At 42.0% G+C, this 27,628-nt stretch overlaps 1 protein-coding gene across 3 annotated transcripts; it reads left to right on the top strand.

Moving 5' to 3' along the window:
- Positions 1 to 45: 45 nt before the first annotated feature.
- Positions 46 to 22,460, top strand: stag2b (stromal antigen 2b). Of its 3 annotated transcripts, none has more exons than XM_037076415.1 (34): positions 46 to 719; positions 2,754 to 2,881; positions 2,961 to 3,042; positions 3,221 to 3,364; positions 3,486 to 3,582; positions 3,699 to 3,775; positions 3,862 to 4,066; positions 5,333 to 5,484; positions 6,550 to 6,623; positions 6,733 to 6,856; positions 7,461 to 7,559; positions 7,709 to 7,788; positions 7,995 to 8,102; positions 8,684 to 8,795; positions 8,906 to 9,023; positions 9,118 to 9,221; positions 10,024 to 10,116; positions 10,224 to 10,313; positions 10,431 to 10,634; positions 11,041 to 11,111; positions 11,241 to 11,328; positions 11,444 to 11,524; positions 11,670 to 11,762; positions 12,169 to 12,343; positions 12,484 to 12,623; positions 12,838 to 12,939; positions 13,042 to 13,190; positions 14,178 to 14,306; positions 14,532 to 14,758; positions 15,599 to 15,818; positions 16,784 to 16,891; positions 16,981 to 17,107; positions 18,917 to 18,994; positions 20,555 to 22,460. In XM_037076415.1, exons 2-34 carry the CDS (start codon positions 2,838 to 2,840, stop codon positions 20,576 to 20,578), a joined length of 3,819 nt encoding a protein of 1,272 aa, XP_036932310.1. In that variant the 5' UTR covers positions 46 to 719; positions 2,754 to 2,837; the 3' UTR covers positions 20,579 to 22,460. The 3 variants fall into 3 exon arrangements, with proteins under 3 accessions (XP_036932310.1, XP_036932309.1, XP_036932308.1); XM_037076414.1 differs by having other exon boundaries at positions 16,978 to 17,107; XM_037076413.1 differs by having other exon boundaries at positions 3,203 to 3,364; positions 16,978 to 17,107.
- The last annotated feature ends 5,168 nt before the right edge of the window (positions 22,461 to 27,628 follow it).

The following is a 27,628-nucleotide window of genomic DNA, read 5'->3' as shown; positions in this document are numbered from 1 at the left end:
TTAAATAAAATTATTATAACAAATATTTTTGCATTTACGGGATGAATTAGACCATTAAGAATCTTATCAGCTGGAAACCTGGTCAGTTGAGGTTTGCTAAGACCTGTGGATATTAATATCTCAAATAGATTATAGATATAGAAATTAATATCGATAACCTACATTAATTATCAGCAGATTGATTGATGGTGGCCAAATTAAAATGTACTTAAATTAATCATTTTAGTGTTTGGTTCTCAAACAATGGAAGGCAGTTACACTGTAACGTAATGAGATCTTAATGACATTCTCAATTCGTCCTCCCTTGTTCAAAACCAATTAGAGTGAGATGGATTAAAGTGAGTGTTTTATTGAAATAGGTCAGACGTCTGGACTTAATTCTGTGTCGTTTTTCACATTCGCCTCGAAGAGGACAAACACCGAGAAGTAGCATTCTTCAGCTGCAGTACCCGTCAGTGGCCACTCGATGTCAGATCAGCAACGGCGTATCTAATACGGACATTGTGGCCGCTAGGTGGTAGCTCTGCACCAGGATTTCCTCCTCCCAGGTCGTCGAAACAACAAACCGAACTACGGAGCAAGCGGGGTGAGAGAACGTCCGAAACCGCCTCTGACCGCGACTTTTAAACTCTTTTTACAGATTTGTAGTGGGATTCAGACGGAGGCTGCATAAGTATAGTTAAAGTTACGATTCTGCCGGGACTACATTTCACAACAAGGTAAGTTAGCTGTAAAATGGCGGAGAGCTATCTGGAAGTTAGTTGATTTGTATTTTGCTAGCCGTCTCGCTAGCCAGGCTAGCGCTAATGTTGGATGAGCCCAGAGCGCGGATGTCTGCCTGAACCAAGTCGCTTCGCTAGCTCGCGGTACATGGCTACTTCGGTTGTTAGCAGGCTAACGAACTGGATTTTGGCCACAGAAACGCAAAATATTGAGTTCGTTGCCAAACGAAGCATTTTATTGTTTCAAGCGACTTAGTTGCACTTTATATATTTGTAAACAAAGTGTTTGTTGCTTATGCAATACGGTACTGGAACTCCCGAGGCAAGATGGAGGACGCAAGGACGTGATGTTTTTTTAGGTAACGTTAGCATTAGCTGTTAGCATAGCTAACTACCGAGAGTTATTATCAGCTCGTTAATTGTCGCACCAGCGTTGTGAGTATTTGGTTTATCTTCGGGTGTGCAATGGACGTGACCATTGTGTGGACAGAGGGCAGTTTTTGTCTTCGGAAACGTTAGTATTGTGTTCAAGCCGAAATTAGCATGCGCTAGTACAGTAGGGCTTGCGTTGTTTTGTTATTATGATCCAACTACGGTAGCGTTAATAAATGCTGGCGTGTTCTCGATATCTAACGTCGAGGCGTTGCTCCGACCGCTGTTGTTAGGTAAATCGAAGTTTTTTCACAATGAGTATCGTAGGCTTACTTTATTAAATTTCAAGCAGCTGACGCTTGGGAAAAGACGCCAAAACCTCGGTTGCGTAGCTAGTGGCGCTAGCACTAGCGGCGCACCGGCGTCAATTTTGACAGGCGCCGACGAAGAGCGCAGCCGTGTCGGCGTGGTTGGAGGGAACTGTGCCGGTAGTTTGTGCCACAGTTGACTTGCAGGAATCCACACTGTTGGGTTTCAGAAATTCGTCTCATGAAAAATCGTTTTGTCTCGCTTCGCAGGAACAAGTTTATTGGATACACTGGGCGATTTGGCGCCACTTTTTCAGTCTACACCCATAGAATCCCGTCGTCTTGTCATGCAGTAACGTTATCCCCTCGCTACCACGGAAATAGGCACGTTAACAGTGTCTTAATTATAAGCCAGTACATATCCCGGTTAAGTTTAATCTCACCAAATCCTAATTACCACATGAATAATACTGATGTTGCACGACTCGCCGCCTGTGAAGTCGTGGGTAATTTTACATTGGGCTTTTTTAAAATTCATTGTGTTAAATATGTGTCTGGTACGATCCCTAATTTAGCATACATAGGCCACCGTGTGCATTTTGAGAGCATGTTATGGCTAATGTTACGTGTGTGTGTGTGTGTGTTTTTCTCCCCCAAACCACTTCTCATAAATGGTATCGTAATTTAAGAATTACACACTTGCATGTCACCACTGCGTGTACTAGGAGATTTGCCTACAGCACCCAAAGGGGTTTATGTGATGGGTGGAGTTTAAGTTTGCCTTTTTCAAGACTGAACAGTTGTCCTCCCGAGTATTTTCATTGACTACCCTGTCTGCTGTTCACATTCACATTGTCCCTGAATCACGGACAAAGCGAGAATCCTGATTTGAAAAGTTTCTTTGCTCTTTCTTCCCTTTGATGTATGTGCCACCAATTTACACATCACAGCCATGCCATAGTTTCTCTGTGGCCTGCAGTATCTTGTTGATGTTGATACTCGATTTGGATTGGTTGAGATGTTTGTGGGGCGGATAGTCCACGTCCATATATGGTCATTGAGGAAGATACTCAGTTTTCCTAGCTTGACGTTGTCTGTAAACCGAGGGGAGCAGAGAAAGAGAGGGAGCCAATGGCCAGACAGCTGAGCCTGACAGGAGCGTTAGTGTCCGCCCCCTGTTACCATGTGAAACCCTTTCTTTTTTTTCTGAAAGGCATCAAAGAAACACTCGCTCACTATGGAGGATGTGATTTCAGTGAACATAAACACCTTCGTTGTATTGTGCCTGCTGTGTTGAAATGTGAAATAATACTGTGTGTAGCTCTCTAAATTAGTGTGCTTCATATTCTAGGTCACATGCTACATCCCCTGTCTGGTATTTTCTGAGGATCTCAAGCCAGTCATAAGTTGAAGTTATCCAGAAGATGTTACAGAAATGATAGCAGCACCAGAAATACCATCAGAGTACTCCTATACTCAGTAAGTGCTTGCTTCCACTCAAATTGTAAGGTTGTCATTTAATGTAATTTTCATTCTAATATTTGTTTGTGTCTACTAGGGACACAGACACCCGATTCTCTTCAGACACAGACTTCTCTGAGGATCCTGATGGAAGGAATCCAAGCTTGGCGAAAGGAAAGGTATTGAAGGCACACAATGCCCTTTGCCCTTGGTTTGGTTCAGGATATCCTGATCATATGACTCAATATTGGATTATTTTAGTTTGTGATAATGATGCCTAATTAGCTTTGTCTTCTCTTAATCTCTGTGATGATTCCCACACTGAATTATCCTTCACAGTCTTCTCTTCTGTTCCAGGGTGGGAAGAAGGGGAAGAAGGCGGCAGGGGAGAAAGGCAAAGGTGGGAAGGGAGCAGGTCGGTTAAATGGCCACCACCAGGAGAATGGCATGGAAAACATGATGCTATTTGAGGTGGTGAAGATGGGCAGGAGTGCGATGCAGGTAGGATTGCCATTAAGTACATTTTTATTTTATTTGCTTTTTCCAAGTTTTTTTCCTTTTTGTATGAACAACCAAATGGTCCAAAGTGATGTATGATTATAAATTTGCTGTCTTCCTGCAGTCTGTTGTTGATGACTGGATTGTCGCTTACAAACACGACAGAGACGTTGCTCTGCTAGATCTCATCAATTTCTTCATCCAGTGTTCAGGATGTAAAGGTATGTTTGAGTGATCCTGCTCCATGATTGACTCGCTATAATATATCAGGAAAAAATGTAGTTCTTCTTGACCATTTAGTTAATTGTCTTCTGTCCCATCTCTCTGTGTTTATCAGGTGTGGTCAGCGGGGAAATGTTCCGTAACATGCAGAACTCTGAAATCATCCGACGAATGACAGAAGAATTTGATGAGGTAACTTCACTTCATATACGATAATTACTTTGGTCAGTTCTTTCGTCACTGCATTGCTGATGATGTTCCCCCTGTGGCTTCTGTAGGATAGTGGTGACTACCCTCTAACCATAGCAGGGCCCCAGTGGAAGAAGTTCAAATCAAGCTTCTGTGAATTCATTTCGGTGTTAGTGCGCCAGTGTCAATACAGTATCATCTATGATGAGTACATGATGGACACAGTCATCTCCCTTCTCACCGGACTATCGGACTCCCAAGTCCGAGCCTTCAGACACACTTCAACACTGGCAGGTAAGACGATCTGTGTGTGACATTTGAATGTCAGTGCTGATTTGCAGTGATTGGCATGTTCTTCGAGCATGCAGAGCTAGCCAGCTAGGTTAACTTTGGGGGCACAGTACCAATGGAAAAAGCTTTTGCTCTATGTGCTTAATTCTAGTGCTCTCAAACATTTTAAGTGCTCAACTCTTGAAGGTTGATGGAGGATTGCACAGCAGGATTTCTGTTTAACAGAAGAAGTAAAAAAAAAAGAAAAGAGAATGAAAGAAAATCAGTGCAAATACTGAGCAGTTTCCTCCTGATTTCAAATATTTTGAACTGTAGAAACTAGACTTGCATGATATGAAGTTTTATATTGTCAGACATGTGTTTCTGTAGTGTTGTGGGTGATGTGCAGGATGAATATAATGCCTGATAAAGCCACTAAACGGCCATGGCAGACTAACATGTGTACAACTTATTTACCCTCATTGGACCGCCTTTTAGATTTGTAGCACTGGTAAGAGCTGGACACCGTACACTTTTATCATTAACTTAGCATGGCATAGCTGGATTTACCTGCTAAGGTAAAATTTCATAGACACCTGCCGGGTCCATATTTTGTGCTCAACAATAAACACTGGCATGCAGAACACGCAGCCAATATCAGCTATGCAACAGCATTGTACATTTTACAACAATGGTTATAATTGAGTAGGCGTGACCACTGAACATTCATGTATTATATGGTGTAGGAAGTCATCTTTACCTGTAAGTGTTCACCTCTGACTTGATTTTGTGTTTTGTTGTTTTGGTGTCACTGCTGGTTGTAACTGCCAGCTTGAAGCAAGTCAGTTGGTATAGAGCTATTTAAGATGGCACCCTGTTTCTAATGTTTAACTGCAAGCAGGTGAGGTAAAGAATGTATTGGGTGCAACTTAAGGTGGTGTGATTTTGATTCTAAGTTCATGGAGTTTGTTGACTTTGTTTAACTTGAACATTAATTAGTTAAAAGTCTAAAGGATAACAGCGTCTCAATTATTTTCTCTCGGTTACAGAAACATTAGTTTCAGTTTTTCCATATTTTATCTTCTTTTGATGTTTGGTCACGGAAGCATCTTGATTTGGTCAGTGGCTTGTTTATGTCATACACCCATTAGACTGTAGACAAATACAAATGGAAAAGGTGTGGAAACTCACTCAATTCAGTTAATAATTGGCTGACAATATCATTACTGTAAAGGTTTACTGTTATGTGTTGCTTCTTCTTATTACTGATGTTACTTGTGCTTTTGGCAGCCATGAAGCTGATGACAGCCCTGGTGAATGTAGCTCTCAACCTGAGCATCAACATGGACAACACCCAGCGCCAGTATGAGGCAGAGAGGAATAAAATTGTGGCCAAAAGGGCAAATGACAGGCTGGAGCTGCTCCTGCAGAAACGCAAAGAGGTAAGAGTTGTCCCTTCGAAATTTGCCAGATTTGTTTCAGAGCACCTCTTACCCAAGCCACAAGCCTTTTGCATTTAGACGAACAAACACATTGCATTATTCAAATTCTGACTCGATTGCAGATGGCCTGTAGGGCTGCACAATTAATTGAAATATGATTAAAATTCCAATATGGTCAAGTGCAATATCCAAATCGCAGAAGCTGCAACATTTGATACATGTCAAATGTGTGAGGAATACATTATTTCATTATAATGAAGTCCTGGCCTATACATCTTTTTCTCCGGATGTAAGAACTCATATTTCTTTGGTACAGAATCAAACAAATGTCACATCAAGTATCAGGAGATTTTTTAAAAGCTGTTTATCGGGTCCATCAGCCAATGTGGAACACCCCAAGCTGAAGAGAAGTTTTGCTTAACTTGGACAGAAAATCACAAACACACAGTTAATGTCTGTAGTTGTGACTTTCTGTAGTTGTGTACATTAGTACTTTCTGTAGTTGTGTACATTAGTGTGCTCTCACTGTGATGTATATGCACTAATCTTTAATATCATGTATGTAAAATGAATACCCATACAGAGTTATGGGAAACCTGTTGAAATAAAAACAGTATTTGTTTTGGAATGCCACCTTCTTAATGCAAATCATGAAAGACACCTGCACACGCCACCCCTTCTACCCAAGTTAACAAGTCTAGGCAATATGTGTAAGAGTAAATAGCTGTGAATGACTCTAGCTTGTAACCATCATTTTTTCCCCCCATTTTTAGAACGGCAACACCTCTGCAGGTGGTAGACCTGCCGTGACTGTGTTAACGCTGAGTGTTATTTAGCTAGCATTGTCGGTTTGTTAGGTTACGTAACAGCAGGCCCCACCGGGCATCCATCTGTTAGTTCTCTTCGGAGCCACACCACAGCATGGTGGCATAGTTAGCTGTCACACATGTCTTGTTACGTTAACAATGCCTCCTGGTCACTTCGTGTTGTAGCATTCTAGTCACTCAGGCTTTGCATTTGACCGCATACATTTGCTCATGTGTATTGTTCTGCTCTTCATTTCAGCTCCAAGAAAATCAGGACGAGATTGAAAACATGATGAATGCAATCTTCAAAGGCGTGTTCGTTCACCGATATCGGTATGTCTTCACACAATGCACATATATTTTCAAAACATTAAATCTTTTATAGTGTCACAGAAGACTTTCTATATTCTGTTTAACAAATACTTGTGCAATGTTTTAACAGTGACTCGATAGCAGAAATCAGGGCAATCTGTATAGAAGAGATTGGAGTGTGGATGAAACTCTATAGCGATGCCTTCCTCAACGACAGCTATCTGAAGTATGTGGGATGGACAATGCATGATAAGGTGGGTCACATGAAGATTTCTTGACGTCTTTTTTTTTCTCACATTGGCATTTGTCCCAGGAGTGTATGGGCACGCACAGAATCCAGTCTCCTTCACTATGCTGTTCGTTTAGTTACACCTGTTACTCTGGGATAACTTCAGTGTTGTTATTACATGAAGTCTGGCAATGATGCATAATTCTCAGCAGTGCACAACATGAATCTGTACAGATGTGTAATCAGTCAGAGTAAGTGAAAACACCCGTGTGGGCGTGCACGGTTGTTGAAGGTACAATCAGTGATTCAATTGCAAAGTGTAGTTACAAAGAGTCAGAACAAAGGAATGAAACCCGCTGCTATTCTAGCATTGATTGACAGGTCTAATAGGCAAACAAAAATAAAAACAGGTGCATCTGACTTTTTTTCCAGGTGTTTTAACGTTTATTTCCTAATAAAATCTTTGGGTAAACACTGGTAAACAGGCCTGTGTTTTCAAGTTTGATCAGTCTAAAAACCTTCTTTATTTCTTGGAGTATATAATTTACATATGTTAAAAGTTACTGATTGCTGCTGCGTACTGCAATTATGCACAGGATAAATGGCTGTTTTTTAATTCTCTACTCCAGCAAGGCGAGGTACGTCTGAAGTGTCTGACAGCTCTGCAGGGCCTCTACTACAACCGAGAACTCAACGCAAGACTGGAGCTCTTCACTAGTCGCTTCAAGGTCAGCACCACCTGCTGGACAACTTCAACACCTCAAACTTTTTCTCAATTCACACAAACACTGGGCTGATGCCCTGTGAAAACACGTGTGATTGAACTGACTGTTCCAATTAATCCTTTTGACCAAATGACTCATCTCTCTTTTCACAGGACCGCATCGTCTCCATGACTCTTGACAAAGAGTATGACGTCGCAGTACAAGCAATCAAACTACTCACTCTGGTCTTGAAGTAAGTGGCTGTGTTCTTGATGGAACATGATGCGTGTGCATGTTGTCCCAGCTTTCAAGTGGCTTACCACATATGAGTGGGATGTAGTGTTAACGTCAATGACAAGGCTCTGTACAAACCTATCAAGAATTACATCAAGTGTATGTGTTCTAGTCACAACTATTTTGGAACTTAAGTTGACTGTCTCTTTGTGTTTGTCTTTACAGTAGTACAGATGAGGTGTTGACCCCTGAAGACTGTGAGAGTGTCTATCACTTGGTCTACTCAGCACACAGGCCTGTTGCCATCGCAGCTGGAGAATTCCTCTTTAAGAAGTATGTCCATCATTAATGAAATATATCACTGAACTGGAGTCAGATCTGAGCGAGTTCAGGAAAATTAGTGCGGAGGCAGTTCAGAGAAGGAGAAGAATGAAAAGGGGGCAAGTGAGAATTTAAAGAGTAATTTAACACCCCACTGAAATCTTGCCTTTGCTGACTTCCAGTGAATAGATATTTTACTCTGCTGACATGAGGTAGAGGTGTACTTAAGGTAGAAAAAACACTGCTTTTCCACCAGGTGTTGAGTCACTTTTTAAAGGTTATTCATTTGAGACAAAAAGGGAAAATGCATTTAATACTTCTGTGTGCATGCAAACAACTCGCTTTCACGCCACTGTAAATTTTTCTGTTCACGTCAACATTAACGCCAATTGAAACTCAGAAGTGAAGTTTGTAAGATGATCAACAGCTGCTCTCTGAAGTTTAATTTTACAATTCAGTCCGTTCAGCTTAGCTTGTGGTGTGGCAGTATAAATTTAGCAGATCTCTTGCTGCTTTTTAAGTAATGCGGCTGGAGGATTACGTGGACCTTTTGCTTTTGTGGGATACCAAACTAATGATTAATAATCTCAAAGATTGTTCAGCCAGCGGGAACCAGAGGAGGAGGGGGCCCCCAAGAGGAGAGGCAGACAAAGCCCCAATGCCAACCTCATTAAGACCACTGTCTTCTTCTTCCTGGAGAGTGAGGTATATTATCAGGCTAATTTCCTTAACTGTTGCACACAGGCTACAATTTCTGTCAGACTTTTAAGCAAGCCAATCATCCATCCTTCATCTGCATTAATGTCTCTCTTTAGCTCCATGAGCATGCAGCCTACCTAGTAGACTCCCTCTGGGAATGTGGTGCAGAGCTACTGAAGGACTGGGAGTGTATGATCAGCTTACTGCTAGATGACCCTTTGCCAGGAGAGGAAGGTATGGCACTGGTTCCTCACAAGCCTATGTTGCAGATTACAAATGTGACATTGATCATTCTGATTCTTATATGTTTTTGTTTGTTTATCTCCAGCGCTAACAGAAAGACAAGAAACGGCGTTGATTGAAATCATGCTGTGCACTGTACGCCAGGCCGCTGAATGCCACCCCCCTGTTGGAAGAGGCACAGGGAAACGGGTAAGAATGGCTGGCACACTTTCAGCATTTGACCAAAATTGGTTTAAGGGTGAGTCAGGTATTGCCTGACTGTGACACTGAAAGATATGTTGAAAACTGATCACTCAACTTGAGTCCTGAGTGAGTGAAAGCTGAATCCACAGACATGTTTAAACATTCCCTTCTCACAGCACGTGAACAGTTAATGTGCCCTTAAATAACCGTGCTCCAGCTATTATAAATGCTAGTCTTGTATCTGATTGTTTTTCAACCTTTGCTTACCTCTTTGTTGTGTGTGTGACAGCTGTGTTTGCAACAGTGAAGACATTTTCATAGATAAAAGGATTGTTCTCTACACATGGTTGATTGTGTTTGTGGAGTGTCACAGTAAATTTATTTATTTTTTTAATACATTAAATACTGACGGTGATGAATATGCTTCGATGTTTGGTGCTCATGTTGACACACGCTTTCTGTGATGTCAGGTTTGAGATGGCAGAACCTGCAAAACATTTGCAATATTCAAAATAAGCTGAGGCGTAGCTATAATTTGCCTCTTGACTGTTCTGTTTACAAAATCTGACATTCCAACTAATTAATAACCTCAAGCCTGCGAAGATTGTGAGATGATTCCTACATTTCTATTGGATTTAACTGTTAGAGGTTGTTTTTGTCTTTAAATGTGTTTAAATGTGTGAAAACTGCAATTGAATTAGCCTGGTTGGAGAACAAAATGTACAAATTGTTCAAGACTACACCTTTCCCTAAATGAACACAAACTAGTTGTGAGGACAAACATCCAACTTTCTGAATCTCTAATCAGGTGATGACGGCTAAAGAGAAGAAGACTCAGATGGATGACAGAACCAGAATGACTGAGTTGTTTGCTGTGGCTTTGCCCCCTCTACTGGCCAAGGTTTGTTACATCTATTCTGTGCTTTCTAACCAGTACTCTAAAGCGCTGCTGGCTTCAAATGTGTATTCCTCAATCATAATATATTATGTTCAATGTTTGTTTTACAGTACGCTGTGGATGCAGAGAAGGTCACTAACTTGCTGCAACTGCCTCAGTTCTTTGACCTTGAAATTTATACTACAGGACGTCTGGAGAAGGTAGGACACCTGTCAGACAGACGCAGTCAGTTAAATTAACACAATAATCAAATGGGTTTATTTTCATCATTGACTGCAGTCTCACGTGATGTGTCACTTTTTCTCTCTCTAATCCAGCATCTGGAGTCCCTGCTGCGTCAGATCAGGGAAATTGTAGAGAAGCACACAGACACTGAAGTTTTGGAGGTCTGCTCCAAGACTTACCATGCCCTCTGCAATGAGGAGTTCACAATCTTTAATAGGGTGGACATTGCCCGTTCCCAGCTGCTAGATGAGCTGGTGGACAAGTTCAACAGGCTATTGGAGGATTTTCTACAAGAGGTAGGAGTGACTACATGCACATGTTCGTACACTTAATTATGCATGTTTGTTGTCAGTTGTTTTTCATTAAAGTGGACCTAAACCTCTTACATCCAACAGCTCCACTACTCCTTCATATTATCACCACCATCAACTAAATGGTGACAGTAAATTTCACAATAAACACTAAACTCTCATTCCACAAATAAAATTCAGTCTCAAACTTGAATAATTAGAACATACCTAACAAGGATGTCAAACTTTAATGCTTCTTCACATACCATGTCATTTCTCACACTTTCACTCATAGATATTTCAGTTTTATTTGAAGAATCTGAAAAACTTGCATTCATTTCTGTTCCACATGATTAAGTCTTTATCAGATGAGTAAATATCTTGTGTGTGTGTGAAATGTCTCCTTTTCCAGGGTGAAGATGCTGATGAAGATGATGCATATCAAGTTTTGTCAACTCTAAAGAGGATCACAGCATTTCACAAGTATGAAATTTATTCTCTCTGGAGAACCTGTTCATTTTCTTCATATTCCCCTTTACAGTTAACAAAAATGTAGCTGTAATTCTGTGCTTGTGTCTAAAACTGGCTGAGACTTTCTCTTTTCGGTTACAGTGCACATGACCTGTCGGGATGGGACCTTTTCACCAGCAACTTTAAGCTTCTCAACACAGGCATAGAGAATGGAGACATGCCTGAACAGGTTGATAATTATACACAGGCACCAACTGTTACATGACTCAAAAAATATCAGTTTTTCATGTGTAATGATAAATTTGAACCCATCTGATTTTTTTTTTTTTTTGTCTTGTGAGCAGATAGTCATCCACTCACTGCAGTGTACCCACTACGTGATCCTGTGGCATCTGGCCAAGTCATCTGAAGGCAGCTCCAGGAAGGTGAGGCCTCCTTAAGACAACCCCATCATCCCTGTATTCTTTATGTCCCTCATTAATTCCCTGCACTGTTTTGAACTGCATACACAAGTGGGAGTGTGCCACTAAAAATGTCTTTGTTTTTTTTCTTATATCAAAAAATTAACAGGATGACCTGGTGACCCTGAGGAAGCAGATGAGGGCATTCTGTATGATGTGTCAGCGCTACCTCACCAATGTCAACACAGCTGTCAAAGAACAGGTGACACAAACGCGACTATAGCAAATCTACATGTAGTAATAAGATCTGCTTAAAAGCAAAGCAAGAGAAGGGTGTAATGTTTAAAATGGTCACCAACAACTAAAAATATTTTTGTAAAACCCATTTGCTCTTACGAGGTTTGCTGCCATTTATTGGAATCACAGTGGCTTGTTCAATGCATAGCTCCTCTTTTTTTATTTTACTTGTCAGTATGTGATGGAAAAACTTTTTGCTAAAGCCATCTGTGCCTCACAACTGATGTAAGAAGTCTATCTTTCACAAACTAACAAGGTGCCCTTTAGAATTACACTCAACAACCTAGGTTAAAAACTTATGTGCAAAGAGTCCATTTGTATTGCACCTACACGTGCTGAGGTTTTGTCCTAATTTTTCCTCTCTCCTGCAGGCATTCACCATCCTGTGTGATCTCCTGCTCATCTTCAGCCACCAGATGGTGTCCGGAGGCAGAGAACACCTGGAGCCTCTGGTCTATTCCCCAGAGGACTCGCTGCAGTCCGAACTGCTCTCCTTCATCCTGAACCATGTCTTCATAGACCAGGACGATGACACAAATAGCACAGGTACAAATGCAAATGTGTAGTTCAAGCAGCTCATTTACTTTCTCCTCTGCTCCAGTAGACAAGGAGAGAGCAAGAAGGATGGTTTTGAAATTCAGTATACAGACTTTAAACTGTCACCTATTTTTTTGTTTGTCGACCAGATGGCCAGCAGGACGATGAGGCAGTAAAGATTGAAGCTCTGCACAAGAGGAGAAACCTCTTGGCGGCCTACTGCAAACTGATCATCTACTGTGTGGTAGAAATGAGGACTGGAGCAGACATATTCAAACAGTACATGAGGGTAAGTTGAAGTTTTAGCTTTTAAAAACAAACATTAAATTTGCAGTTGTACATTATAAGGAACACTGTGCAGGAGCAACACATGGTTTTCACAGACGCATCTGATGTACTGCAGGGATTAAAACAAAGTCTGTTTTACATTAACAGCATGATAATTAACTGGCGAATGCTGTGATGATTTTTCATTTTCCAGTATTTTTGCCTTTTCTTCACAGTATTACAATGATTATGGTGACATCATCAAGGAGACTATGAGTAAGACTCGGCAAATCGACAAGATTCAGTGTGCCAAGACACTCATCCTCAGTCTGCAGCAGGTCAGTTTACACACTTTCGCTCATTGATTAATTCTGACGAAAGTTCTGACCCTTTTGTTTCTGCGGTTGTTGATCTGTTTTTCACACCTCTCTCCCTGCTAGTTGTTCAATGAAATGCTGTCTGAATTGGGTCATGGGTTTGATCGCTCCTCCTCTGCGTTCTGTGGAATCAAAGAGTTGGCCCGTCGTTTTTCTCTAACCTTCGGTCTCGACCAAGTCAAAACCAGAGATGCCATTGCGATGCTGCACAAGTAAGACTTTATTCTGCTGTTAATATAGTGCATTGCTCTTCTTGCATTTTTGGCCTTGCATCTGGGAACTGTCATGTTGGACAAATTACTCCTTGAATACTGTGTTTCCTCTTCCCGTGTTATTTTTTTTTCTCTGGATTTCAGAGAGTATTAAAGGATAATATGTTGCAATTTTGCCTGTTCCCATGCATCAAAAGTGTTGTAGAAAATTGTTAAAAAAAAAAAAAAAAAAAGCAACCCACATGCTAATCAGAGGAGCGGCACAACATGTTCCTTGTTATCTCTTTGTAATTGAGTATACAAAATCAGACACGTAAATTATTGAATTACAATCTCAGTGAGGTTCCAGGAAAGCTGATGTATGCGAGGTTGCTATGTTAGCTTGGGTGTCTGCTACAGTTGTGCACCATATGGGCGCACTATGTAATGTGATATGCTGGGTGTGCAACTGGTGTTAAAGTAATGAAAGACAGGCTAAAGATTGTGCTTGGTTTCTTACTACCATGTCAAATGTTTAAACTTTCAATGTGATAAAGCAAAGCATTATATTATATCACGATGTGAGATGACTGCTGGGTGTAGACAAGTGTAATATGCAGTGATGCATAGGATTTGTTTTTTAATAAGAATCAGATATCTTTGGTTTGGAATTTGTTTAATTAAAAAGGACTTATTCAAACCTGACATACTAATCGAGTTTGATCATCAAGACCAGTCAGATTACTATCCAGTATTAATGAAGGTTTTATTATAACCACAATATCCTTGGTTGCAAGGAGATTTGTGGTTTGACTTTCAGTGTTGACACATTTCTCTGCCCTGCTGAAAAACATTCTGAGGGAAACCAAAGAATATTGATGACTGTTTGACACATTGGATTTTTGTTAGTTTCATTCCAGATTTTTATGTCAACTGTGTCCCTACAAGCAATTCTTTATCTCTGCTCACAGTTTGTTATTCTTCTCTCTCTCTCTCTGCATCTCCCAGGGATGGTATCGAGTTTGCGTTCAAGGATCCTAGTCCCCAGGGAGAAGGAGGCCCTCCCCTCAACCTGGCTTTCTTGGACATCCTCAGCGAGTTCTCCTCCAAGCTTATGAGACAAGACAAGAGGACTGTGTAAGTTTTTGTTTTTTTCTGCTTAGCTGATGGATATGGGGGGCTTCACTGTCTCAGTCTAACAGGTGTTTGTGACAACTGGTGCAACTGGTGGTTCTGATGCGTGAGTGGTTGAAGTGAGGCCTCCAGTTGGAATGTGCACCTGGTTTTGTGTGTAAATTTTGTTCTCTTCATAGATCTATGAGTTTGTTCATCTTGTCTATGTGACCCTCTGCGCCTCCACAGCCACATGTACCTGGAGCGCTTCATGACGTTCCAGATGGCACTGCAGCGAGAGGACTGCTGGCTCCCGCTCATTTCCTACAGGAATTCCCTGCAGGCTGGCGGTGATGACGATACCATGTCAGTGATGAGTGGCTATTCCAGCAGAGGCTCCTCCATCCGCTCCAAGAAGACCAAGCCTCCTGTTGCTACAGCTGGAACTTCAGCAGCCAAGAGGAAGTTGCCAGAAGGTATTGCACGCATAGGCATCAGAAAAATTGGCTTTGGGTTAAGTGGAGTGTGGTTCAGTTAATGCAGGCAGCCTCAAAACTGAGTTTTCTATTGTGACCTATAAACACCAGTCAGGTGCACTGAGAATATGTCTCAATGAGAACCACATAAATTACAGTGCAGCACAGCACTGATGTTACAAAAGCAGGGTTGGAGCCCAGATTAACCCAAATGCAGCCTGGCTCAGCTGATGGGTGAGGAGATTAAACAGCAGATGGTGGGAAAGAGTCAAACTGCTCCTTACCGAGCACATACAGTCACTTAAATTAGTCTTTGTAAGTTTGAATATCTGTGGGTTTGCTTATGACCAAGGATGTCTGTAGAATATTTAATTATGAAATTGATAAATCATTCCATTTATATGGCTGCAACATGCAGTGCCCAGTGGAAAAAAAACGGCACAAGATTATAGTGTGGTTCAAATCAAATTGGTTTCAGGGATACTTCTTCACATTTTGGTGGGGTTGCAACCCCTTTTCCTAGTTTTGGATTTCTCTGGATTATTTCTGGTGTTCTCTACTTAACCATAATTCTTATATTCCATATTCAGCACTCAAGGTACACTGGGTGTACGGTCAGCACCACCCAGTATCGTGTTCCATGTCGTTTTGGAATATGCCATATTTGAAATCAGTAACACAGTACCAATATTCTGCATCTCTTTAGACCTCATATCCTTGTTCAGAAACTCATAATTCATATTTAAGAGATTTTGTCAACTTTGGCAAAATGTTGGGCTGTCAGATGAATGTACATGTTTGCTTTGACTTTATCTAACACTTTGGTACCCTCCTTTCCAGAGGAGAGCAGCAGCAGCGAGGTGTGGCAGCAGAGCATGCAGACCCCAGTCATGTTGCCGTCCCCGCACCTCACCTCCACTGCCATGCGAGACCCCAAGAGGGGTCGTGATGACAGCTTCATGGGGGTATATCCCCTTCCTCACGACCAGCAGCAGCCCCACCAACACCCACAGCACCATCAACAGACGCCTCAGCACCACCAGACACCCATGGATTACAAGTATGCATACCCCACTGTTGCATTCCTGAAGTGTAACGATGCAGTCACTTCACAGTTTGGTACAATACACGTTACAGGGGGTCACGGTTCAGTACATACAAGATATGTTTAACAAAGGTTAAATGTCACAGTAGATTAAGTCCTTCATAGGCATAACATGCAAACTGAACAGTTTTCAGGTTTCACCATTTTTGTCTTTCTTCAGTTTTTGTTGTAGTTTTCTACTAAATTTCAATACCACGGTTGTCAGATCGCCAGAAACTAATATCTTTGGTAACAATTTTTACTATGAAAGTTGCTACAGTTCACTGATGCTGTTTATGTCATTAGTGTTAACTCTTGGTTTTAATGTACATCTATTAAGATAAGTTGCTTTAGGGGGACATAATTAATATGGACATTTCTCACAACTCCATGGTGTACACACAAAACGTTTTCTACACTATTAACTTCCACAATCCAGCATTAACGTTTCATCTCCTCATTTGCTGCGTTGCCCCAGCATTTTAGAATCTCTTTAATGACCATTTTATTTTAATTAAGTATCTGTTATTTCCTTATGTCTTAATGCTTCTGACCACAAGATTTTATAGAGATATCTAGGCCCACATCCAGGCTCATCATTTAGTTCAGTGGATAACTTATTCTCTGAGAATGTAAGCAGAGGATGGGAATATGAGCCAAAATACATTAGGACAGGGTTCAGTGTAATTTCCCATTTGCATGCTATTAGTTTTGAGGGCAAATGGTAGCAAAATGCTCGTACTTAACAGCCTGCCAAGTGTTGGCCCTACTGGGATGGTGACTGACTAGTTTATTTATCCAACCTGACTTTTCACAGGAGCTTGCCCAGTGAGCCATCTCTATACTGTTGTTGTATCTGACATCCTACTGTTATCTCGAGTTAAATCACCAAATGTATGTGTATTAAAATCATTGCTAATTAAACACCCTTGTGCATTCAGTTCCCAGGTGACGTGGATGCTGGCACAGAGACAGCAAGAAGAGGCACGCCAGCAGCAGGAAAGAGCCATGAACTATGCCAAGCTCAGGACCAATCTGCAGCATGCTATGTAAGACACACACACGTGCACATAGATGTGCAAGTGAAAATGTAATGTAAAGCAGGGTTCTATAATTATGCAATGGTTTGTTTTAGCAGTCGTCGCGGCACTGGGCTTATGGAGGAAGACGAAGAGCCAATTGTGGAGGATGTGATGATGTCATCTGAGGGTCGTATGGATGACCTCAATGAAGGCATGGACTTTGACACCATGGACATTGATCTGGTGAGATACACATTTCGCTGAATTAGTGTTAATTAAATTTGACCTTAGTGTCCTGCATTAGTCTCTTACCTCACTCAACTATCAGACTGTCTCAGAAGATCAAATCACATCAATAGAACGCAAATTACCGTTATTTTATACACCTCATAAGATTTCGTCCCGAAGCAACATTATTTGCTGTTGTTTCTACTAATGTAACATCTGGTCGTAGCACAGTAAGGCCAGATGTGACATCTGGAGATCCATTATGGTCTGGTGATTTTATAGTCACAATACCGGCTGTAAAGTCGAGTAGCAAGAAACATTTCCTCAAACATGTTAATGTTGACATAATTTTAATACCTCGAAACACTGAGGTGACGAAAGAAATCTCCGAACAGCCTGAAATTCTCATGAAGCCCTGTATGTTCATAGTTGGCAGCCTCAGATTGCATGCTAAGAAGTAGCAGCCCAAAGACCCTGCCTGCCAGACTGCAGCGCAGGCAGTCAGCGGCACCATCTTGGGTCCGTATGGAGCCGCACAAAAAAAATCGACTGCCTTTTTAAAGACCAGCATTATGGAGATTAGGCTGTGAAAGTACATGATTTTAATGTATTTAATACATTTATTTGCATAATTTCTCCACTTCTTCTGACTAGTTGGTTTAACATCTAATCAATTATTATTTATATGGCTAAGTATCACAAATTTGCCTCAAAGGGCTTTACAAGTGTGTTCAGCATATGACATGGAAGTTTAGACCCTAGAGTCGCATAAGGAAAAATCTCCCACTAAAAGGATTTAACAGGGAACAAATAGAAGGAAACTCCAGTTTTAAAAGACATTTTTTTTCTCCTTTTTATGTAATCTATGTCTGTATATGTGAAGGCAGCTCAGCACTAATCATTTTAAATACCCACAGTAAAATACTGTAGTCCTTTTTTGTTTTGTTTCATGGTAAATTGGTTTGCAGAATTTACCAGCCCCTCTCAGTTTTTCCACTCAGTTTGATTTTTATTGAAGCTCAACTAAGCAAGTTATCTTTTTCACGACCAAGTTTATAATATATCCTAAATTTATTACATTTTTTTGCTGGTTTCGCATGAATTCTCTGCCTGCCTGGGGAGAAATCAGTCAGTCGTTTTATGAAAAGACTGCTTTGTTTAGCACACAACCATTATAATGAGCATCTTGTGTTGATTTTTGCATTTAACTTCAAAGTGAGCAAGGAAGACAAAAGGAAATGATCAAAAGGAATAGTTGGCTCCGAGGAAGGGGATATCTGCCTTTTGGTTTTTAAAAAGATGATGAAAAATGTAATGTGTCAACGGGGTCTTGCAACTGTTGGTACAACATGAGGCAACATGACTAATTTATATGACCATTGACGCCAACACCACAAAACCATGTATGGTCAGTGTAAAGCCAGTATTAAATTTTATCCGAGACATTTGTCTATGTTGGATGCTTACGCTTGAGCTGCACTCCATGAGAAAGGTTCCAAATGTCATATTGAATCTACCAGAAAATTGAACAACTGGCCTGGTTTCTCTAAATTCACTCCAGTCGTTGTTTGCGTGATAAATTCTTTCCAAATTGAGCTGCAGGAGTTCAGTGCTGCTGAAAATTATGCCTCTCCTCTTTCTTTAATATTGTGTTGCACATTTAAAAAATCCATAATGTCAAAATGTTAATGTTTTATTCACAGTGTCGTTCACCCCTAATTCTTAGTAAGGGCAAAGATTGTTCTAATATACATTGGTTGTCTGCCAAAACAGCTGTTGGAACAGGAAAAGTTGTTGGAGTAACGTGCTTCCTTTCTCTTCCAGCCACCCTCTAAGAACCGCCGTGAGAGATCTGAGCTCAAGCCAGACTACTTTGACCCTGCTTCTATCATGGATGAATCGGTGAGTAGTATCTACAATGTATCACGTAGATCGGTTTCACCTTGTTGTCTGACTGCCAGTGGGCTGATGATGTAGTTGAAATTTGAATGTGCCCATAGATCGCAGTTATATGTAAAACAACAAAGAGTCCAGGTGTGTTTGTGTAATGGCCAGCTGGAGAAGCTTGTGAGGCTCACTGAGAGCTGACACGATTTGTGATTTCCTCTAACAAAGTAAACCGAGTTGGAACTAAAATTAGATTGACTGTGGATGCTAGTACACAGTGGCTCACAACCAATCACATTAGATGGACCACTCGCAAGCATGTTGTATTTGGGTCAGTCAGTGCAGCTGTGCAAAACATTCAGACAAGTTCAGCTGACCGCCCTGTATGCACTGCAGCCAAGTCCAACATTTCTCATCGATTTCAGAGCTACCTTTTTTGCCCATGTAAACACGCCACATTGTATTTGTTTCAGATTGTGCTGCTGGACTTAAATTCTTATTTCAGCCTGTCACAACCCTAGGAAACCCTAGGGATTTGCCTCAGGGTTTGTTCTTACATTGGCCTTTTGAAATGCAGGGCTCCCCCAGAGACACGCTCAGTGCAGAGAGTGTTTTGTGTCAACTCAAAATAATTTCATTGTCACGAAAAATATCACAGCAGAAATCTGTTTTCTCTCCACCAAACACTTCGCGTCTTGTTCCATTAAGCTTTTCTGTGAGCAAAGAACCAACATGCAGCACACTTAACAGCTCAGCTTTTACAGCTCGACACCGCTGCACCCTAGCTCGCAACAAGTCTGCCACACATCCATTCTCCTCTGCTCCGTACACAGCGTTGGTAATGATGTGGCTGTAGATGAGGTGGTCTGACGAAGAAAATAACTGAAAAATGCTTGTTTTCAACACAATTCGGTGTTTCATTCACACAATCCCTCATCACAGAGTTCTTGAATCTTGAACTTTAACAGACCTGTTATCATTTGTTTGTCTGATGTGTCCCGATGTTGAAATTCACAAGAAAAAATAATCATCAACAAAACAAAGTTAATATGAACAGCTGGTAAAAAAACAAAACAAAAAAACAATGACTGTACATTGATTGCTGTGGGTATAAGTCTGTTAACTTTATGCTGACAATTTGGATGTGATTGTAAAGGCTTTTAGTCTGTAAATGTTTATTCTGTGCACCTTGAAAGTGCTAAAAGTGCTTGAATTTCACTCTTTAAGCTGCAAACCTTATCTTTAACACCTTGAGAACATATCCTGTAATGATGAGTGACTATTCAGAGATACAACTAGTTTGAGTTTTAACAAATATGACCCAAATGTTCTTTATTTAATTTAATTACTTATATTATTATATTACATATAATAATTTATTAAGTAGTTGTGTATTTAACAAAGGTTACTATTTTTGTAAATGCTATATGTAAGAAAAAAGGTTGGATTTTTATTTGATAGCTGCATTTCATATTTCTACAAATGCTTCTTCTCATATTAAATGTGAGTTTTTTAAACTTGAAAACTGATGATTAAAGTGTGTTTTTTTTGTTTTGTTTTTGTTTTTCCTTCTAGGTCCTTGGGGTGTCCATGTTTTAAGCTAATAGCCAGATGATTTTGACGCTGGGATAACAGAAGAGGCGCTTTGTATTTAAAGAGAATTTTAGATGCGAAAACAGAAGTGTTTTCTGTAAGAAAAAAAACAAAACAACAAAAAAAATTCTGGCTTGTACTCCACGTGGACCAATGACGACCCACACTCAGTGTTGCTTGCTCAGAGAGGACTTTGTTTCAAATATTTACTTTTATAATCTTGGGTAAGCTCTTCCTGTTCAGAAATAGTGTAACAGGCCACTTCCAAACCTATTAGAGATGAGACATGTCTGAAGAAAGAAAAATCCATATAGCTTTTTTTTCCTCTTTCCTTTTTTTTTTTTTAAACGGGGATGAATTGGTGTGTTTAACTTAAGAAACATTTTTTGTTTATGTCTAACCCTTTTTACAATTGTAGTAAGTTACCAGGTGTGAAGTAGTAATTTATAAACAGACTGTAGTAGCTTGCTTGTACTGTGTTAGCCAAGTGGATGGAGGTCTTTTATGTTTCTGTGCTCTCTTTTTTTTTTTTTTCTCCTCCCTCTATCTCTTAAGTTTTGTTTCCCTGTTGTTGGGCCTGATGTGAGGTCCTGATAACCACTGGTGGTTAAGATGGTTAGATGTCACGTAGAATCAGTCATGATCCCTTTATGCTGTGAAGATTCCCAGAGTCCACTGAACGCTCCACATTGTTAAGCAGTAAGTCCTCGAGCTTGCCCCCAAGATTTGGACAACTCCTTAACCACCATCTACGAGAGAATTGTGTCCCCCCCCCTCCCAACAACGAGCAGATTTTTATCCCAGTAGTGCCACTGTGTGGGCTCTGGCAGAAAGCAGCTCGGTCAAAGAATTACACATCTTTTTCTCTTAAAATCCAGCAGCATAATGTTGAAATGGGTATCTCTACATTTTAAATAAAAGTTATATATGAATCGGTGCTGATTTTATATATGTGCTTTTTGTTTTCTTATTTTCAACTTTTCAACCTTCAGTCACAAAGTTTGAGAAATGTGTAAGTAAAACAAAAAAAAATGAAAGCATGTCAAGCCATGCGTCAAGGAAGATTTTTAAATTTGTATTTTTACGTTTTTTGTTCTTTTTTTTTCTTTTTGTCTTGATAATGTCTTCGGGTTTCTACCTTTTTTCCTACATGTAAATTAGTTTGGATAAAACTAATGAAAAGACTTGTGAAATTCAGCTTTAAGGTTTTCTCAACATGATAAGTCCTGTCACAAAAATACTTAAAAAGATTTCAAATGTAAACCGTGAAAGGTAGTCATTCAGACAATACTGAAGATGAAAGTTATTCAGCAGCGCTGTGGCAGCTAGACAAAGCTTAGATTTTGACATATATTTGTCACACACAAGTTTTAATGAAATGTTTTGTCTACTGAGCTTGTTATTTTGTAGTCATTCCATGCTTAAGCCTTAAACATGCTTGTGAAGGTCACCTTCTCTCACAGTAAATCTTCCATGTCAGAGGATCAGTCATGTTTAAAGGTGGATAATTGGCTTCTTAGAACATGAAACATGAGGTGGTCAGATGTAATGTGATAAAGTAGATGAACAGCCTATATGTGTTTTGCCTAATTATTTTATGTAAGTAAAAAAGAAAATTCTTTTAAGGAAAAAGTACTGTTTATTGTTTGTTACTTACCACTACATTGGTATAAATTCTTATTAGATCATGTGTATATATACAAAATTTAATTTTTTTTCCTTCCTTTTGGCCATTTCTGTGTTGTTTTTTTTTGTTTTGTTTTTTCTGCACTCTTGCCTACACTCTAAGTTGTTGTCTATTATCCCATCCTCCTCTTTCAGTCACTCTGTTTTCTGATTTGTACTTGTCTGGAGACAGTAACTTTTGAATAAAAATCAACACATTTCATCTGTGGCACTTTTTACTTTTGACCACAATGAACTAGCTACAGGTGAAACTGGGGTTAATCACATCCAGGCTGCACTAAGTTCCTGGGCTGAGCAAAGTTTCTTTGGGGAGATGGTTGAGTTATCCACTGTCGTGGCTCTAGGGGGCAGTATAGTCTAAGGCAGACATGCAGTCTGCTGTCACTGCACTAGGTGTCACTCTCTTTTAATATGTGTCTTTTTTTTCCCTTTACTGAAAAGGCTATGAATATGTATTCTCAGGCCCTCTGCATCTTCAATGCACACATCTCACTGTATGTGACAGCTTTTACATCTGTATAAAAAGGGCCCATTGTAGCGAGAGTAATGTCTTGTTCACCGCAGACAAAAGAGCGCCGTAGTTGCTGTAAATGATAAAAGTGAGGACACGAGGTAGCCGATGAAAGCGGCAGATACTTCTGTGCTAAGTGCATGATTAATAAAGAGGAGCTCAGATCAATGCGGGCGTGTTAGAATAGGACCTGGCACAGAGCTCCCTTTCATGTCCAGCCCTGTGATACATGAAGAGGCTCATCTATCACTACGTCAGTCTGCTTGTTGCATGTCGCGCGTCGGAGTAATGTGCGGGAAAGCACTTTAGCCTGTCTTCTGAGCTGTCAGCCTCTTTTTCTAATGCGCTGTTAGTGTTGCTCATGCAGAAAAAGACCAGAGAGAGAGAGCGTTTATACCGCTGTATGGCTGTTGTCAGGTTGTCAAACCAGTTTTATGAGCACTGAGGAGGTGTTTTATGTCCACATCGCGATGGATTATTTTCCCTCTACATTTTTCTCGCTCATTTGTTCCCACAGCGGCGCATCTTGCAGGGCTGAGTTAGGTGAAGGTGCGTTACTGAGGTCAGGGCTGCTGAGTTTAAATCAGAGCCACAGCGTCTGCAGGGCCAGCTTGTATTTACCTCTGATAACCTGCAGGCCCTATCAGTTCAGCTGGTGCTGAGACCTCAGAGAGGGTCAAGGAGGACTGGTATTCGTGATATCACACGTGCATGTGCAGAGTTCACTGGGGAAACTTGTCGAACAGGGACTGAGAAGTATTTCATGGGAATTCAGAATGAACATATCGACTCTGCATTTAGCGCAGCCACTCACGATAAGGAAGATGAAGATCTTTGCAGGGCTGTTGTGCATGGAGGAGGAGACTTTTCCAGCGTTCTGCGCGAAGATGGCCTGCAGAATTTTAATTCCGTGGTTAAATCATCAATGGGAGCATTGGTGGTAATCTCCTCAGCTTGAAAGGGCATAAGAAAGCAGCTGACCTCTGGAAAATCATTTACCAGGGCCTCAGATTAGGAACAGGGACAACACGCAAACTTCTAGCCCACTGATGCTCAGATGTCCACACTCATCTTCTGCTGCACCACAGTAACCCCCATCCTTGACATTTCTGAGCGCCGACCATGCACCCAATAAAATATCCGGTATCCAAATAAAGGGAAAGAATCTCTCCCGGATTAAGAGGAGACGCTCCGTGGGCCGTAACAGAGATGTCAAGGTGAATGTGAAATGAGAAAAAGGATCAATGCCCTTCATTATGAGGAGCAGGTTTCATGAGACAGGCCAGAACAGGTCAGAGATTCCAGTGGAAAGCTATGAATAGAGCGCCGTGGGAACCTACTGTCTGCCTCCTGTCGGCTTTTCTTCGTATTGACACACAGGCAGAGCAGCTAAAGGTATGCTCAGTGAGTGAACGAGTGACGGGGCTATTGTGCTCGGAGGACAGAAGCAGGAGGATTAGTCCCTCTTTGACACTGAGGAGCTGAGATGGTCCAATGTGTGGAGGGGATCTGTCATCGGCAGAGCTGCAGGTGGTCTGTGCAGGGCACTGGACCCCGGCAAAGCGAGAAAACAAGTTGGGTTTTCAGCGGGGACTCGAGTGATATTTACCCTGGGTAACCCTGGAATCTGATTCTCTACACCTCCTCTCCTCACCTCACATCATTGTTGTGAAGCCACTTTGGCTCGTCCCAGCGGGCTTGAGCTGTGCAGTGAGGAGAATAGTGATTTTTTTTTCTTTCTTCCCCCTGCAAGGAAGAGGAAACCAGATTATGTTTTTTTCAATTAGGAATGGATGGGTGGATGGGTGGTGGTGGTGGGGGAACTCTGAGAAACACGCAAGCCTGCGAGGGAGCAATGCGCCGCAGTGAGGCCTACATTTCCGCGCCTCCATTTTCCAAATCCCTTGAAGCTCATTCAAAGGTGACCCGCCGATGACTGAACGCGTTTCTGGGCCAAGAAAGCTCTGCTAAATCATGAGTCTCGGTAAAGTTTGGATGAGTGTCTTATAAGGGCGTGATGAGACAGTTCCCATAAAGATGACGGAGAGCCCCCTGCATGTCACCAGCCCCTGCCAGGAAACCCCGGTGATTAACGAGGGCCAGGACACCTCCACTAATAAGACTCATCTCTTTAATTGGCTCTATGATATGACTGTGCAAACGGCCCCGGGGAGGAGGGAGGGGAGGGTGTTCGTCAAATGTGCGCTGTGTCCGTTTGTGCATGTGTGTGTTTGACTGGGTGTGCGCGTGACGCGTGACATGCGCGGGAGGGGCGGGCGGCCCATACATGATACATGTGCCGCTGGTTTAGCTCCCTCGCTCCAGCTCTCTGCAGCGGGGGAGCCTCATTAGAAAGAAAGCGCCTCTATCGCCGGCCAAGATTTAACACCTCACCCAATAATAATTTATTCAATCTATTCTTAAGTATCGCATGCGCCGGTAGATAGGGGTTAGGTTATGTAAGAGTGCGACAGTGCCTAGTTTGAATGTGATATGATGATAATTATAAATCCAGGGGAGACGACAGATGGCGAGGTACTTTAAAGGTTCAGCAGGTATAAGTATTACTACTCTGCCTCTGCCAGATCGGCCCTCCGGAGAGCGAGGGGTGCGGGGAGGAAAAAAAAAAAATTAGAGGTAGCCAAAGACAAGAAGAGAGAGTGCAGACACAGCGAGAGAGATGGAGAGAGCTGGTCCTTGTTAGCACGCTATTCATCAGTCTTGTGGGGGTCAGGGCGCCCTGAGGGGTGGCGTGTGACCCCTCACCTCTCACCCGGCGACCCCTCCCAGCTAGCCAAACACCTGGAGCTGAGGTATTTCCCTCATAACACTCACTTGTAACATTTTGTCTCTATAACTGATTCACGACCGGCGGGTCCGAGGAGCTGAATAGTCCTTGAATGGCTGTAAATTTGAGTGCTATCTGCTGGAGAAAGAGGGAAAAAAATGTACCAGCTTTAGCTCTCTCTCTGTGTCTCTCTCTCTCTCTGTGTGTCTCTCTCCCTCTCTGTGTGTCTCTCCGTCTGTCTCGCAGGGTGTATATTTGAAGGGAAAGGGAGTGGATGACCGAGGGGCAAACACCAGAGAAGAGGAAGGAGGAAACGCGGAGAGGACAGGGAGGGACGAGAGGCAGAACGGGGGAGCTGGAGGAGGAGGAGGAGGCAGCGAGGTCAGGGTCACAGCTGCGATAAAGGGGTCAGCATGAAAGATGTTGCTTCAGTCCAGCGGCGAGGAAAACAAACATCCTCCTAAAAATAGTTTGGGGCGACCTGTTCATCTTTCATCCAGGTGTGAGCAGCTCTGCTCTCTGGTATCTGCTGACTCCTCTGCACAAACTTGGTTCATAATGTATTCCAAAAAGTGTCCATTGATCCTAACTTCTCTGGAGTTCATGTAGGCCCCCTACGACAAAACGGGGTCAGTGGCTGTCTTAACCCCCTCCGATGAAAACATGACACGTCGGCCTCACCATCATATCTGCCCCTGACCAGTAAATCTTCAACTCTGACCTCTTTGCCCGCCCCAACCCGAGCCGTCGACATTCTCTCCCCCCGTATGTCTTAATTTCCTCCCGTAGAATCTATCCAGAGCCGCTTGGAAATCAGCCTGAGTCAAGTTTTTCTTTGTCCCTGATTGACAGATCACAGTGTGACAGCGCCCCGAACGCTCGAGGCAAATGAGACAAGCAGGCAACACATACAGCCCCCCCCACCCCCCGCCGCCCTCTGCCTATCTTTCATTCTCCGATTTCTCTATATGTGCCCCCCTCACTTCTTCCGGTGCCCCTCCCTCCTTTTATTTATGCCTGCAGAGCCACTTTGTTGTGCTTTTAGTGGCCGGGTTTGTAGATGGAGCAGATGCTGGAGCTGATATTCCCTGATCCTGCAGCGAGCCGAGATAAGAGCAGATTTATGCCAGAGTGAGGGAGCATGGGAGTAATTGCTGAGGCTTTGATGATGTGGCTGAGAGCACTCGTGTACCCTCGGCTGCTTACTAACAAGGACATCCTCAGATTTAGGAGTTTGTCTCCACGGGTTTAAAGTGTTCCTTTTTTTTTCTTTTCTTTTTTTCTTGGGTGTATATCTTCGATTGCCAAAGGTGTGTTTGGGCAACGGTGCGTGCTCGAGTGCAGTGCCTCTTTCTTTTTTTTTTGTTCTGCGTGCCGACATGTGCCCAAGTGTGTACATTAGATTACTCCTGGGACTTTGTTTTAAAGGCGTGCCACGGTAACTGTGCATGTGTGTGTGCGGGCATTATACGCGACAGACCTCCTCCAGGATTTTTTACAGCCTCTCTATTTATAGCCGCGCAGAAACACGCTCAGCTGAAAACATATGACATAATCAGGATGACAGATAACATTCTATCTGCAGATAAGGTTATCTCAATGTGATTTTCAACGGTTCAAATGTACGTGTTTTTTTTTCTTCCCTTCTCCCCGTAGCAACATGGCAGCAACCCGCTCGATTTGAAATAAAAGACGTATTCAGAGGATGTTTCTCTGCCGGCACAGTCATTATGGGGATTGGGCCTGCATGCAGGGGCTTCTGTACTACCTCTTAAAATATAAATACACGATCAAAGAGGCGGCGGCCTACGCTGTTACACTGCACCTGCCAGGGGAAGCGAAAAAAAAGAAAAAAAAAGAAAAGGCAATGCTGATGAGGATGTCGGGGCTACTTTTTCTTTAGCAGTCTGATTAGACGTGGACTCTAATGGCTCTTCAGCCGAGGCACTGAAGAGGGACAGATGATCTGCCCAGTGTCTCCGGGTGATGATGTCACCGAGGACATGTCAGCGACACCAGCCAGCAACAATGACACGTTGATCCCAGGAGCTTTGGAGCCTGACCTGACTCT

This window comes from Acanthopagrus latus, chromosome 18, assembly GCF_904848185.1.
Source record: "Acanthopagrus latus isolate v.2019 chromosome 18, fAcaLat1.1, whole genome shotgun sequence".
Classification (NCBI taxonomy): domain Eukaryota; kingdom Metazoa; phylum Chordata; class Actinopteri; order Spariformes; family Sparidae; genus Acanthopagrus; species Acanthopagrus latus.
The sequence above is the reverse complement of the archived record's forward strand: the minus strand, read 5'-3'. Positions and strand labels throughout refer to the sequence as shown.

Excerpts from the sequence above, each read along its gene's own strand:
- stag2b (XM_037076413.1), top strand. The coding sequence starts at position 2,838 with ATGATAGCAGCACCAGAAATACCATCAGAGTACTCCTATACTCA. Across the intron at positions 10,117-10,223 it reads TGCCCCCTCTACTGGCCAAG|TACGCTGTGGATGCAGAGAA; the intron begins GTTTGTTACATC and ends TTTGTTTTACAG. Across the intron at positions 14,759-15,598 it reads CAAGAGGAAGTTGCCAGAAG|AGGAGAGCAGCAGCAGCGAG; the intron begins GTATTGCACGCA and ends CCTCCTTTCCAG.